Genomic DNA, 16,552 nt, shown 5'->3' on the forward strand with positions numbered 1-16,552 from the left:
GGAGTGAGTGCAACAAACATCATTCCATACATTGTAAAGTAGACAAAGCACATGACTTTATTACCCTAAGTCGATTGTTCGTCATTTTCATGAACAACCATATCATCACTTTCGTATTCATTGAATATTTCATCACTGCTTTGGTGTTCACGTGAAAAACTATGTAATACAACGCAAATAAATACTATAGAGGGTGTTTTTATAAAAAATAAAAATTTGGTGTAGAATTTGAATTTTTAAAAGTTCCCAAATAATGAGATTTGGCCCAAATACTAGTTTTTTCTAGTATTTGAGAATTTGGGTTATTTGCCAAATTTTTTTACCAAATAATGGTAAATTATATGGAACAAACACTATTTGCCAAATCCCCCCCCCCCCCCCCCCCTCCCCCCAAATATTACTTGAAAAATCTATGGCCAAACGGGTCCTAAATAAATCCATTTTAGCCAGTTAAGTAGTTAGGACTTTGGGAGGAATTACATGGAATTTGATTTTAGATTACATAATTTTAGGGTTATGATAGAATATTCTATCTAATTTTTTTTTGAAGCTGTGAGGCACGTCTGACTCTGAAAACCTGTTTGACATTGTTGTTGAGAGGTCAATGATATTTATTTTGAAAATTAAGGCGCTTGGCAAATCAGTAAAAATGCTTTTAAATGGGAGTGTAGTTTTTCTGTTGTTGGGAAGAAACTAAAAATTCTTTAAAAGGGAAGCAGTAGCAAAAAAATATTTTTTTCAAGACCAAAATATCACTTCCATATACACATATTTACCGATATATCTCTTATTAATTAATTATCATATCTCATAAGTTTGATTTAAGATTTAGTTTAATTTTATATTAAAAAAAACTATTTTATTTTACGTTTATATATTATTATTCTATATTTTATATATTATTTTATGTATTATTTTGCATGATTAGAATAAAAGAAGGTAAATTGATTGAAAAAAATTGAATATATACCTATTAATTTAATTAAAATTCTAATAATAGATATTTAAACTAATTTTTCTCTATAAAGTAATCTTAATATCAAATTTTGCAATGATAATAAATAAAGTATCACTAGAGATGACAATGGAGCGGGACAGATTCAACCTTAACCCGCAAAGACTTTAATGTAGCCCACATTATAAAATTTTCTATTTTCAAATCGCCCCACTTAAAATTTTAAGCCCACTCCGCCGCCCCGGCCCATTGTGATCCCTGCCTATAATTGAGATTCCATATGTGAAATTATAGAGTTTGTCTTTATTACAAGTCCACGCCCCCTGCATCAAGTCAAGCTTTCTATTTCATTCCATGGCTGAAGCTTTACTTCAAGTTGTGCTAGAAAATCTCACTTCTTTCCTCAAAGGGGAACTTGTATTGCTTTTTGGTTTACAAAATGAGTTCCAAAAGCTCTCAAGCATCTTCTCTACAATCCAATCCGTCCTTGAAGATGCTCAGGAGAAGCAATTCAACGACAAGCCACTTGAAAATTGGTTGCAAAAACTCAATGTTGCTACATATGAAGTCGATGACATCTTGGATGAATATAAAACTAAAGCCACACTATTCTCCCAGTCTGCATATGGCCGTTATCATCCAAAGGCTATCCCTTTCCGTCACAAGGTCGGGAAAAGGATGGACCAAGTGATGAAAACACTGGATGCAATTGCTGAGGAAAGAAGGAATTTTCATCTGCAAGAAAAGATTATAGAGAGACAAGCTGCTAGACGGGAAACAGGTGCTCATCTTAAACAGCTTAGTTTATATTCATTTTTTTTTGGCAATTATCAAATTTGGAAATGAGTCAAATATATCACTTATACTTTTAAGCTAAATATATCTCTCCCATTGTACTTTGACACAAGTTTATCCTTAATTTTGACGAATGAACACTTGTCAAGCTCAAAATCAAATTATCCACCCCCAATTTTAAATACCCGATTTCTTACTTGTTAATTTCTTTCTTTAAAAGTACCAAATTCAGAAAAACAATATCAAGTAGGATAATGGAAAATTATAACAACCATAAAAGTACGAAAACGGAACAGAAACTTATTAAGATGGAAGAGAGTGACAATATCATCTTCTAATAAAGCTACCAATTTAAATCTGATACAGAGGAGCAGCAAAAATAATTGTGGGTGAATTATTTGACTATGTGCTTATCATGTGTCTTTAATTTCCATCAAGGTTAAGGACAAATTTGAGCCAAATGGCAGAGGTATATTTGGACCAAAAGTATAATTATGGGTATATTTAAAGTATTTCTGATAATACAGGAGTATATTGTACAAAAATATTCTCTATTTTCTGCTGCCTCCTAATGAGTTTGAATGTAACAATATTCTCATGTGGACATTGCTTGCACCAGGCTCTATATTAACTGAACCACAAGTTTATGGAAGGGGCAAAGAGGAAGATGAGATAGTGAAAATCCTGATAAACAATGTTAGTAATGCCCAACAACTTTCAGTCCTCCCAATACTTGGTATGGGGGGACTAGGAAAGACCACTCTTGCCCAAATGGTCTTCAATGATCAGAGAGTTACTGAGCATTTCCATCCCAAAATATGGGTTTGTGTCTCAGATAATTTTGATGAGAAGAGGTTGATGAAAACAATTATAGGAAATATTGAAAGAAGTTCTCTTGATATCGAGGACTTGGCTTCACTTCAGGAGAAGCTTCAAGAGTTGTTGAATGGAAAAACATACTTGCTTGTCTTAGATGATGTTTGGAATGAAGATCAACAGAAGTGGGATAATTTAAGAGCAGTCTTGAAGGTTGGAGCAAGTGGTGCTTCTGTTCTAACCACTACTCGTCTTGAAAAGGTTGGATCAATTATGGGAACTTTGCAACCATATGAATTGTCAAATATGTCTCAAGAAGATTGTTGGTTGTTGTTCATGCAACGTGCATTTGGACACCAAGAAGAAATAAATCCTAACCTTGTGACTATCGGAAAGGAGATTGTGAAAAAATGTGGTGGTGTGCCTCTTGCAGCCAAGACTCTTGGAGGTATTTTGCGCTTCAAGAGAGAGGAAAGAGAATGGGAACATGTGAGAGATAGCGAGATTTGGAATTTGCCTCAAGATGAAAGTTCTATTCTGCCTGCCCTGAGACTGAGTTATCATCATCTTCCACTTGATTTGAGACAATGCTTTGTGTATTGTGCGGTGTTTCCAAAGGACACAGAAATGGTAAAGGAAAATCTAATCGCTATCTGGATGGCACATGGTTTTCTTTTATCAAAAGGAAACTTGGAGCTAGAGAATGTGGGTAATGAAGTATGGAAAGAATTATACTTGAGGTCTTTCTTCCAAGAGATTGATGTTGAATCGGGTAAAACTTATTTCAAGATGCATGATCTCATCCATGATTTGGCTACATCTCTGTTTTCGGCGAACACATCAAGCAGCAATATCCGCGAAATAAATGTAAAAAGTTATACACATATGATGTCCATTGGTTTCGCTAAAGTGGTGTCTCCTTACTCTCATTCACTCAGCTTGGAACAGTTTGTCTCGTTAAGAGTGCTTAATCTAAGTTACTCAGAACTTGAGAAGTTACCATCTTCCATTGGAGATCTGGTGCATTTAAGATACCTAAACTTGTCTGGCAATCCAATTCATAGACTTCCAAAGCAGTTATGCAAGCTTCAAAATCTGCAGACTCTTGATCTACAATATTGCACCTTACTTTGTTGTTTGCCTAAAAAAACAAGTAAACTTGGTAGTCTCCAAAATCTTTTACTTGATAACTGCTATGATTTGATTTCTATGCCACCATGGATAGGATCTTTGACATGCCTTAGGACTCTAGATTGCTTTGTCATTGGCAAGAGAAAAAGTTGTCAACTTGGTGAACTACGAAATCTGAATCTCTATGGCTCAGTTGCAATCACACATCTTGAGAGAGTGAAGAAGGATACGGAGGCAAAAGAAGCCAACTTATCTGGAAAAATGAATCTGCATTCTTTAAGCATGAGTTGGGATGATGATGAACCACATAGAGATGAATCAGAAGAAGTTAAAGTGCTTGAAGCCCTCAAACCACATCCCAATCTGAAATCTTTAGAAATCATTGGCTTCAGAGGATTCCGTCTCCCAGAGTGGATGAATCACTCAGTTTTGAGAAATGTTGTCTCTATTACAATTAGAGGATGTGAAAACTGCTCTTTCTTACCACCCTTTGGTGAGCTGCCTTGTCTAGAAAGTCTAGTGTTACACAAGGGGTCTGCGGAGGTGGAGTATGTTGAAGAAGAGGTTATTGATGTTGATTCTGGATTCCCCACAAGAATAAGGTTTCCATCTCTGAGAAAACTTACTGTAGCCAAATTCCGTAATCTGAAAGGATTGCTGAAAAAAGAAGGAGAAGAGCAATTCCCTGTGCTTGAAGAGGTGGAGATTGAGCAGTGCCCTGTGTTTGTTATCCCTACCCTTTCTTCTGTCAAAAAATTGGAAATCGCGCGAGAGGCAGATGCAACAGGTTTCAGGTCCATATCTAATCTTAGGGATCTTACTTCCCTCTACATTAGCGATAACGAAGAAGCTACTTCACTCCCAGAAGAGATGTTCAAAAACCTTGCAAATCTCAAAGACTTGACTATCTCTGAGTTCAAAAATCTCAAAAAGCTGCCTACCAGCTTGGCTACTCTCAATGCTTTGAAGAGTCTGAAAATTGAATGTTGTGGTGCACTAGAGAGTCTCCCCGAGGAAGGGCTGGAAGGTTTAACTTCACTCACAGAGTTATCTCTCCAGTACTGTGAGATGTTAAAATATTTACCCGAGGGATTGCAGCACCTAACAGCCCTCACAAGTTTAACAGTTGAGGGATGTCCAGAAGTGGAAAAGAGGTGTGAGAAGGGAATAGGAGAAGACTGGCACAAAATTTCTCACATTCCTAATCTGCATATTCGTAACTATTAGTATTTATAATAGTTTCTTGGGTTTTTTGTTTGTGATTCTCCCACACAGACCATTCCTGTTTGTATTAAGTATTACTTATGATGTGAAACCCATTTCTCTGTACTTGCTGCTGTTATATTAATATGCACTACATCTAATGTTTCCCCTGGTTTCTGTTACATTCTAACTTGATCAAAAGTGTCCTGCACCGTGTACTTTGAAAAGACTATTTCTTGAAAAGCCCTTATGAAGCAGGTATTTCTAGTGAGCTCAGAAGACATGGTCCATTAAGGACTTTTGTTGGTCCGCTAGGACTTGCAGAGCGCATTTGATGTCATGTAGGTTCACCTCCTCTCGAGTATTTACACGATCCAAAGCCCATGTTCATCGAGTCGGGTTCAATTCTGTTAACATATCGATCATGCTCGGGTTGTTGTCAGTTATAGGTGATTCCCGTGAAACAATAATATTCAAGCTAGCTAGTAAGGAAGAAGAGTTCAGTGAGTTAAACCTAAACCAACACACAATTGAAAGGTTAGGTACAAACACATGATATGCGTATATTAGTTTCATCAGCTTTTTAATAGATTAATAAATTGATATTAAAAAATTTGGTCATGACACAAAACAATTAAAGCAATAAGGGAGGATTCCCTCACCGAAAATAGTTTATTTTTGAGTATATGTTTTAATCAAATATGAAATTTGTAATTTTTTTTAGAGTATATGTTTTAATTAAACGTGAAATTTGTTACTTTTGAATTGTAAAAGTAAATTAACAAATCAACAACGAGGATCTATCCGATACAAAAAACAAAGGAAGGGTAAGACTAATTTATTTTCTGATAGTTTGAAAATAATATTAGCCTTTTTCCCCCAGTAAAATCTCATGTTTGATATGAATTAGGATATTGATAGCAAGACGGATTAATGATTAAAAATTTATTCGTAATCTTATCTCATGTTTGACTTTTTATATTCCCTCATTTCCTATTGTAACGTGTGATGGTCAATTTTTGAGTAACTTTTAAATTAAATTAATATTTTTAAATGATTAAAAATTTATTCGTAATCTTATCTCATGTTTGACTTTTTATATTCCCTCATTTCCTATTGTAACGTGTGATGGTCAATTTTTGAGTAACTTTTAAATTAAATTAATATTTTTAAAAAAATTATATATTTAAAAATTATACGAAAATAATTATATATAAATTATAGAAGAATCCATATCCATATAATAATTAATAAAAAATACATGTTAAAATATAGTCAAAGTTCATATTATTCAACAATTGAAAAGTAAACTATACAAAGGAATGGAGGAGTAACATTCTTATCACTATTAGTTTCTTTATCTTCTTTACCACCATAATTTATGAGTTAATCATAATAAATTTTGTTTCTGATCTCTGATACAGAGAGTGAGTTATCCAGCCCGAATAATAATTGGAGTTTGGTTTCGGAGAATGAGTCGTTTTTAGCTAGTGGAGAATCTGATTTTGAGATTGTATGGCCAAATGATGAATGGGATGCTATAGTGACTTTGTTAACATAAAAATAATCCCCTTCTTCTCATTATATTACAAGAGCACATTATGAGACTCGTACTATAGAGCAATAATAAAATATTTTCATAAGTTAAAGTGCCCATATAAACATATATCACACCAACTTTTTATCTTTAACATTTTGATTCGATGCATGAATCATTATGATATTGACACATATATAATCATAATCATAACTTATTGAAACGATATGGTAAATCAATCATTTCAAATCATGTCCAAACAACGTAGTAGTATTATAAAGAAATGGAGAGAGTACTCAATAGTATAGCTTTTGTTTAGCTATAATCATTTGTTTCCATTTGCAATTTAAGCTGTGGGGAACTTCAAGAGTAAATTCTTAAATGGTCAATCAAATTATAGTTGATCTATTTGATTTGATATTGGATCAAAATCATATGAAAAAACAACTCAATTAGCGGCCAATATTAGCTACTATAAACTTTAAATAAATCCATTTTAGCCAGTTAAGTAATTAGGACTTTGGGAGGAATTACATGGAACTTGATGTTAGATTACATAATTTTAGGGTTATGATAGAATATTCCATCTAAAAAAGATTTAACTATGTAAGGCACGTCTGACTCTGAGAACCTGTTTGACATTGTTGTTGGGAGGTAAAAGATATTTATTTGAAAATTAAGGCGTTTGGCAAATCAGTAAAAATACTTTTAAATGGGAGCGCAGTTTTTTTGCCGTTGGGAAGAAGCTAAAAATTCTTTAAAAGGGAAGTAGTAGCAGAAAATTACTTTTCAAGACCAAAATATCACTTCCATATACACATATTTACCGATATATCTCTTATTAATTAATTATCATAACTCATAAGTTTGGTTAAATTTGATTTAAGATTTATTTTAATTTTATATTACAAAAACTATTTTATTTCACATTTATATATTATTATTCTATATTTTATATATTATTTTATGTATTATTTTGCATGATTAGAATAAAAGAAGGAAAATTGATTGAAAAAAATTAAATATATATACCTATTAATTTAATTAAAATTCTTATAATAGATATTTAAACTAGTTTGCCTCTATAAAGTAATCTTAATATCAAATTTTGCAATGACAATAAATAAAGTATGACTAGAGATGACAATGGAGCGGGACAGATTCAACCTTAACCCACAAAGACTAAACCTACCCTACATAATAAAATTTTCTATTTTCAAATCGCCCCACCCTAAAATCTTAAGCCCACTCTGCCCTTACCCGTTGTCATCCCTGCCTATAATTGAGATTCCATAAGGATCTGTTTGGAAAGCCACCTGGTAATTGGAATTGGTGTAATTACCAGCCTAGTAATTACACTGTCTAGTAATTACATTGACCTATTTGGTTGTCACAGTGTAATTACACTGTAATTACACATGTCCTGTTTGGATGCCACAGTGTAATTACACATGTTTTGTTTGGATGCACAATTGCAATCATAAATTTTTAAAATAAAAATTAATTATTTAAAATTTATACTAGACAAATAAGAAACTTTATAAATGACATTAAATTAAATATTTAAGATATGTATTCTTTTTTGAAAATATATTAATTAATAAATATATTTTCTGTAACTAATATTATGAAAAAATAATTGATTTATATTTTTTCAAATTAATATATTTCAATTGAATCGATCGTAACAACTAAAAGTATGAAGTTTCTACGAACATCGTGAAATGCATGTTTGATAAAAAGAATAATATATAAATAAAATGTCATAAATTATTAAATGTTTGACAAAAATATAATTTATCAACTCTAATTAAAAAATGACGTGCAATGTAGATTCAATATTACTAAAACAAATGAAACTGAAAATATAACATAAGTTATAAATTCAAAACAAAAATTTTAACATAATACTCTTATAACAAATTTCAACATAGCAATAAATATGATTTGTTTTAGTTTTTCTTAATAAAGAAAACGTAAGTCTATAACTTACTTAACAATAAATTGTATTTTAATTTAAAATTAGAATATAATAAAATTATGCTAATGAGAAAATAAGCATGGCATAAAGAAATAGATAATACGAAAAAATTACATAGAATCACGTAAAGTAAGGTTGAGAATAAGAAGAAAATGAAATATAATAATATAAAATAAAAAATAAACTTTTACAAATTTTTAGAATAATAAAATTAAAAAAAAAACTTAAAATAATAGAAGTAAAAAAAATTAAAACAAAAAAATTAAAATATAAATAAAAAAAAGAAATTAAAAAATAATCAGGTGGTAATTACACCATGTAATTACCAACAATTCACAGCCTGCCTCTAAATTGTAGAGTGTAATTACCCCTGCCAATTACACCAATTATCTGCAGACCAAGTAATTACCTGTCCTTCCAAACAGGACAAAGACAATGTAATTACACCAAATCCAATTACCAGGGTGTCCTTCCAAACAGGCCCTAAGTGAAATTATTGAGTTTGTATTTATTACAAGTCGACACCCCCTACATCAAGTCAAGCTTTCTATTTCATTCCAATAGCCACCACATATCTAATATTCTTAATATTGAATTCCCACTCTAGCTAGACTCCCTCAATATGGCTGAAACTTTCCTTCAAGTTGTGCTAGACAATCTCACTTCTTTCCTCAAAGGGGAACTTGTATTGCTTTTTGGTTTTCAAAATGAGTTCCAAAAGCTTTCAAGCATCTTTTCTACAATCCAATCCGTCCTTGAAGATGCTCAGGAGAAGCAATTCAACGACAAGCCACTTGAAAATTGGTTGCAAAAACTCAACGCTGCTACATATGAAGTCGATGACATCTTGGATGAATATAAAACTAAGGCCACACGATTCTCCCAGTCTGCATATGGCCGTTATCATCCAAAGGTTATCCCTTTCCGTCACAAGGTTGGGAAAAGGATGGACCAAGTGATGCAAAGACTAAATGCAATTGCTGAGGAAAGAAAGAATTTTCATTTGCACGAAAATATTATAGCGAGACAATCTGTTAGACGGGAAACAGGTAATCATCTTAAATTAGTATTACAACCTAACAGCTTAGTTTACATTCATATTTTTGGCAATTATCAAATTTGGAGAAGGGTCAAATATACTCATGTACTATCGTAAATAGTTTAAATATACCTCTCGTATTATACTTTGGCACAAATTTGTCAAACCTAACAGCTGAATGTAAATTTTGCCTAACAAAGAAAAAAAATGATTAGGCATGTTTCTCCTTGTTAGTGATTACGCTGGATTTCTTTCAGAGTGAAATATAGGGGATAAAGTTGGAGCATGGTAATCGATCGTTCATTTCTTTCCTTAAAGTAAAAAGTTCAGCAAAATAATATCAAGGTACCATAATGGAAAATGATCAGATATGATAAAACTACAAATAGAATAGAAACTTATATTAAGCTGGAAGAGAGTGAGTGACAATATCATCCTCTAATAACACTACCAAATTCCAAATTCAAATCATGATATGGAGGAGCAACCAAAAAGCATTGGGGGTGAATTATTTGATTATGTGCTTGTCACGTCTTTCCGTCAAGATTAAGGGAAAATTTGTGCCAAAGAATAAAGAGGTGGGGTATATTTGGACTGGGAGAGATATATTTGGACCAAAAGTATAACAATAGGTATATTTAAAGTATTTCCAATAGTATATTGTGCAAATATATTCTCTATTTTCTGCTGACTCCTAATGAGAATGAATGTAACAATATTCTCATGTTGATATTGCTTGCACCAGGTTCTGTATTAATTGAACCACAAGTTTATGGAAGGGACAAAGAGGAAAATGAGATAGTGAAAATCCTCATAAACAATGTTCGTGATTCCCAAAAAATTTCAGTCCTCCCAATACTTGGTATGGGAGGACTAGGAAAGACGACTCTTGCCCAAATGGTCTTCAATGATCAGAGAGTAACTGAGCATTTCTATCCCAAAATATGGATTTGTGTCTCGGATGATTTTGATGAGAAGAGGTTGATAAAGGCAATTGTAGAATCTATTGAAGGAAAGTCACACAGTGACATGGACTTGGATCCACTTCAAAAGAAGCTTCAGGAGCTGCTGAATGGAAAACGATACTTGCTTGTCTTAGATGATGTTTGGAATGATGATCAACAGAAGTGGGATAATTTAAGAGCAGTCTTGAAGGTTGGAGCAAGTGGCGCTTCTGTTCTAATCACTACTCGTCTCGAAAAGGTTGGATCAATTATGGGAACATTGCAACCATATGAATTGTCACATCTGTCTCAAGAAGATTGTTCATTGTTGTTCATGCAACGTGCATTTGGACACCAAGAAGAAATAAATCCCAACTTCGTGTCTATGGGAAAGGAGATTGTGAAAAAATGTGGTGGTGTGCCTCTAGCAGCCAAGACTCTTGGAGGTCTTTTGCGCTTCGAGAGAAAAGAAAGAGAATGGGAACATGTAAGGGATAGTGAGATTTGGAATTTGCCTCAACATGAAAGTACTATTTTGCCTGTCCTCAGGCTGAGTTATCATCACCTTCCACTTGATTTGAGACAATGCTTTGCATATTGTGCAGTATTCCCAAAGGACACCAAAATGGAAAAAGAAAAGCTAATCTCTCTCTGGATGGCACACGGTTTTCTTTTATCAAAAGGAAAGGAGTTAGAGGATGATGGTAATGAAGTATGGAACAAATTATGCTTGAGGTCTGTCTTCCAAGAGATTGAAGTTAAATCTGGTAAAACTTATTTCAAGATGCATGATCTCACCCATGATTTGGCTACATCTCTGTTTTCTGCAAGCACATCAAGCAGCAATATCCGAGAAATAAATGTAGAAAGTTACTCACATATGATGTCCATTGGTTTCGCTGAATTGGTGTCTTCTTACTCTCCTTCTCTCTTGCAAAAGTTTGTCTCGTTGAGGGTGCTTAATCTGAGTGACTTGGGACTCAAGCAGTTACCGTCTTCCATTGGAGATCTAGTACATTTAAGATACTTGAACCTGTCTGGCAATTGGAATATGCGTAGTCTTCCAAAGGAGCTATGCAAGCTTCAAAATCTGCAGACTCTTGATCTATATAATTTCCAGTCACTTTGTTGTTTGCCAAAACAAACAAGTCAACTTGGTAGTCTCCGAAATCTTTTACTTGAGAATTGCTATAGATTGACTTTTATGCCACCAAGGTTTGGATCTTTGACATGCCTGAAGACTCTAGATTTCTTTGCTGTGGGTGAGAAGGAAGGTTCTCAACTAAGTGAACTAGGAAACCTGAATCTCTATGGCTCAATTTCAATCAAACATCTTGAGAGAGTGAAGAATGATAAGGATGCAAACGAAGCCAATTTATCTGCAAAAGGGAATCTGCACTCTTTAAGCTTGATTTGGAAACAACCGCATAGATATGAATCAGAAGAAGTTAAAGTGCTTGAAGCCCTCAAACCACACCCCAATCTAACTTCTTTAACAATCATAGGCTTTAGAGGATTCCGTTTCCCAGACTGGATAAATCAATCAGTTTTGATAAATGTTGTCTCGATTGTAATTTGAAGGTTGCGAAAACTGCTCATGCTTACCACCCTTTGGTGAGCTGCCTTGTCTAGAAAGTCTAGAGTTATGGAAGGGGTCTGCGGAGTATGTTGAAGAGGCAGATGTTCATTCAGGATTCCCCACAAGAAAATGGTTTCCATCCCTGAGAAAACTTAGTATAGGCAAATTTTGTAATCTGAAAGGATTGCTGAAAAATGAAGGAGAAGAGCATTTCCCTGTGCTTGAAGAGATGACGATTTCAGATTGCCCTATGTTTGTTTATACGACCCTTTCTTTAGTTGTGGGCGAGGAAAGGTTTTCAACTTGTTGAACTACGAAACCCGAATCTCTATGGCAAAATTAAAATTACACATCTTGAGAGAGTGAAGAAGGATACGGAGGCAAAAGAAGCCAACTTATCTGGAAAAATGAATCTGCATTCTTTAAGCATGAGTTGGGATGATGATGAACCACATAGAGATGAATCAGAAGAAGTTAAAGTGCTTGAAGCCCTCAAACCACACCCCAATCTGAAATCTTTAGAAATCATTGGCTTCAGAGGATTCCGTCTCCCAGAGTGGATGAATCACTCAGTTTTGAGAAATGTTGTCTCTATTACAATTAGAGGATGTGAAAACTGCTCTTTCTTACCACCCTTTGGTGAGCTGCCTTGTCTAGAAAGTCTAGTGTTACACAAGGGGTCTGCGGAGGTGGAGTATGTTGAAGAAGAGGATATTGATGTTGATTCTGGATTCCCCACAAGAATAAGGTTTCCATCTCTGAGAGAACTTTGTTTATTCAATTTTCGTAATCTGAAAGGATTGCTGAAAAAGGAAGGAGAAGAGCAATTTCATGTGCTTGAAGAGATATCGATTTACTGGTGCCCTGTGTTTGTTTTTCCAACCCTTTCTTCTGTCAAAGGATTGAAAGTTAATGGGGACGAGGTAGATGCAGCAAGTTTCATGTCCATATCTAATCTTAGCACACTTACTTCCCTCTGCATTAGCAGTAACAAATCTACTTCGCTCCCAGAAGAGATGTTCAAAAGCCTTGCAGATCTCAAGTACTTGACTATCTCTTTCTTTATGAATCTGAAAGAGCTGCCTACCAGCCTTGGTTGTCTCAGTGCTTTGAAGTGTCTGCAAATTCAATGTTGTGACGCACTAGAGAAATTCCCCGAGGAAGGGATGAAAGGATTAACTTCACTAACAGAGTTATCTGTTTATTGCTGTAAGACACTAAAATGTTTACCCGAGGGATTGCAGAACCTAAAAGCCCTGACAAGATTGAAAATTAGTGACTGTCCAGAAGTGGAAAAGCGGTGTGAGAAGGGTATAGGAGAAGACTGGCACAAAATTGCTCGCATTCCGTATCTGTATATTAGTTAGTCTTATATGTAATCGTAAGTGTTACTATTTTAATTGTTTCTTGGGTTCTTTGTTTGCGAGTCTCCCACACATGTTTTTTTTTTTTTTTGGTTTCTCATCCGATGTCCTGTACCCACATTGGAGTCCGACTAAATTCGGATTCGCACCAGGAAGTCCCACAGCGCTGCCTAACAAAGGTGACCTCCCTACCCAAGGGGCTCCCACACATGTTACATTCCTGCCATTGGATGTAATATTGTGATTTTTGGTCCAAATAGTAAGAAAGACAATTTTTCTGTTATATCACTTTGATCACCTTCAAAAGTGGGAATTCCATTTCTAACTTGATCAAAACTGTCGTGCACCATGTAGCTCGCATTACACTCGATGTTTATATTAAATAAAGTTTATGATGGATAAACAATTTAATGAAATGAGAATAAATATTAATTAATAATCACTAATATTGAAAGTTATGTACAAATACATGACGTGCATCTATTAATTTGGTAGAAAGACATATGCATATAAGTTAATTTTTATCCACTTTTTAGTAGATCAATAAAATTGAGTATTAAAAGTTCTGGTCATGAGAAAACAATTACACCTTGTTTGGATGGTTGTTACCCGTTGTATTGTATTGTATACCATGTTTGTTTGATTGTTACTTAAATTCTATTGTATCGTGTCGTTTAAATTCATCGTTAGGTAACGACAAAAAGACCCTTTTATGTAACGATCGGTTTGGTGTGATCGCGCCATTACATTAATATTTTCTTCTTATTTTGTCTTTATTTATTATTTAATAATTATATTTCATCGTTTACTCTACCTTTTCATAGTAACTCTACCCAGTAGTCTACTTTTTTTGTAGGTTTATTCTTCAAATTACGAATGTGTGATATTATGTAACGACGGAGAACGATACAATCTATCCAAATGTTGTATTTCTTAAAACAATACAGTACTATATACTATAACAATGTACAATACGATATGATACAATTATGAAACAATGCATAATAACTATCCAAACAAAGTGTTAAAGCAATAAGGAGGATTTCCCCCTCTTCATATGCATTTCCAACTCAACGAAACAAAAGATTATTTTGAAGTATATGGTTTAATTAGATATGAAAATGTTAGTTTTGGGAGGTAAAAATAAGTTAATGAACCAACAATAAGGATCTATCTGATAAAAAAAAAAGGGAGGGTAAAACTAATTTATTTTCCTAGTTTATAAGAATAATTAGTGAAATTGTCCACGCTACGAGCGGTCTTTTTAAATTTAATTGATGAAAAATTACAATTAGAATATAAAATTTAAGATATACTTATGCAAAATATAAAAATGAACTGATCAAACGTATAAAAAATGCATATAAAAGAAAGAATAAAAATGTCACAAAGTTATCGCGAAAAAATCATCTCATACGAAAAAAAAGCTATACCTTCATATCAGAGGAAAAATGAATATGTAACATTAGTCTCGTAGACTGTCCTTGCTACATATATTTTGTCCACAAATATTTTAATTATTAAAAATAATAACCATTATTTAGTTAATATATTTAGAGGTAATTTGTATTATTCATAAAAGAGGCAAATTTAGTCTCAAAAGAATTAGAGAATTTTAGTCGAGAAAAAGCAATCTTAAAATTAAAAGTAGCAATTGGAGGAAGGCTAGCAACGGATGAAAAGAATTAATTGTCATTTTTAAATAAAATCATAAAAAGCTAATATATTCATAGAAATATATACATTAAAAAAATGGAAGTCCAAAAATTGATATAACAACTGGTAAAGTTATGTTAATGGAAAAAAGTTGTAGATTTAGTGATCACAATAATAGCTTGTGGTTGTAGTTATTTTTATAAAATCATTTGATACTTCAAACTATCACGCATAAGCTAACTTGTATTGTGAAAGGCCCTTTAAAGAAGGAAATTGAATCCATATATCCTGCTCCCATCATATTCCATAAAGAATCATTTGGTTTGTGGACAAAGTTATTTTAAAATTATAGTCCAACCTAAATTTATACTTAAGTAAATTATACATTTAGTTTCAACCTTTGATCCTAGATATTCTACCTTATTTTTATACCAAACGAATAATTTATAACAATTGTCAAATAAAAAAGGATTGTAAGTTCCAAATTCTCCAATTTTGCACTGATAAAAAAGTCTAGTCAAGCACAAAATTTTACACATTAAAACTAATTTACACATACATGGAAACATATTAAATCTGAAAAAGGAGGGCAAAAACAAATCATAGCTAACAAAAACATTAATTACAAATTAAAGTTAAAACGATAAAATATGAAATGTATATAAATTTCTTCACCACACCAACTTCAAATTCTTTTATATCTAATGAATAGTAATAAAGAAGGCTCTTTGATTTATTAATTACAAAGTTAAAGATAAAAAATGAAATGTAAATAAAAACCGCATATGTAAAGGAAGACTATATGTGGACTTTAGTTCAACATTTATTTTTGAGGCTTTTTTTAAGACCATTTAATTAGGAGATTATGCATTGAAAAATAAAAAAGAAAAGGACATGTTATTCAAATAGAAAATCTCAAATAATTGGAGAGTTTTTATAACTCATGAGATATAATTAAATGTAATTTATGCGGTAGAATTAATTTTAATTATTTAACAAATTGTATGATGAAAAAATAAGAAAAAATCTCAAAAAAAAAAGAGATTTAAGATAAATTATTTTATATGCCACATAGATGTTACATCATGACCTTATTTGTGCTTCATACAAGATACAATTTTTCACAAACAAACAATATATATATATATATTGTACCAAGAAAGAAAATCTTACAATATTAATAAATAAAAGATAGAACTAATATGTTATTAAGCATAAGAACTACAACTATAAATTCTTGTTTTAGGTTCGAACATAAGAATAAATGCTAAACATTTAAGCATATAATATATCAATGATAAAAATCTGCGTATACTATTCTACTTTAAAAACTGTTATGAAATTACTTAAATTAAAAAAAAAAAAAATTTATCTCAAATCTTAAATCGTTTTCTTCCTTGTACATGCACGGCTATTTTGGTTCAAATTTGCTAATGTGAATTCTCTATGGTAATTGAAATTAAAAAAACAAAAAAGAATTTAAAATAAGAAGAGCTTTTATGCGAAATAGCTTTATCAAACTATCAACCATTTTTCACGTCACCTTTTGACT

The 16,552-nt window shown here is 32.7% G+C and overlaps 3 protein-coding genes across 5 annotated transcripts in view; 2 read left to right on the top strand and 1 right to left on the bottom strand.

Moving 5' to 3' along the window:
• LOC125826461 (60S ribosomal protein L13-1) overlaps positions 1-16,552 on the bottom strand; it is a 196,701-nt gene that overhangs the window by 95,919 nt on the left and 84,230 nt on the right. The gene's annotated exons all lie outside the window — the stretch shown is intronic.
• Positions 1,310-4,924, top strand: LOC125826362 (putative disease resistance protein RGA1). Its single transcript, XM_049505667.1, has 3 exons — positions 1,310-1,736; positions 2,370-3,283; positions 3,356-4,924. The coding sequence occupies exons 1-3, from the start codon at positions 1,310-1,312 to the stop codon at positions 4,922-4,924; spliced, it is 2,910 nt and encodes a 969-aa protein (XP_049361624.1).
• On the top strand, positions 9,041-13,347 carry LOC125826363 (putative disease resistance protein RGA1). Its single transcript, XM_049505669.1, has 3 exons — positions 9,041-9,467; positions 10,203-11,675; positions 12,275-13,347. Exons 1-3 carry the CDS (start codon positions 9,041-9,043, stop codon positions 13,345-13,347), a joined length of 2,973 nt encoding a protein of 990 aa, XP_049361626.1.

The sequence above is a fragment of the Solanum verrucosum genome, unplaced genomic scaffold, assembly GCF_900185275.1.
Source record: "Solanum verrucosum unplaced genomic scaffold, falcon-dt-bn FXZP01000060.1, whole genome shotgun sequence".
Classification (NCBI taxonomy): domain Eukaryota; kingdom Viridiplantae; phylum Streptophyta; class Magnoliopsida; order Solanales; family Solanaceae; genus Solanum; species Solanum verrucosum.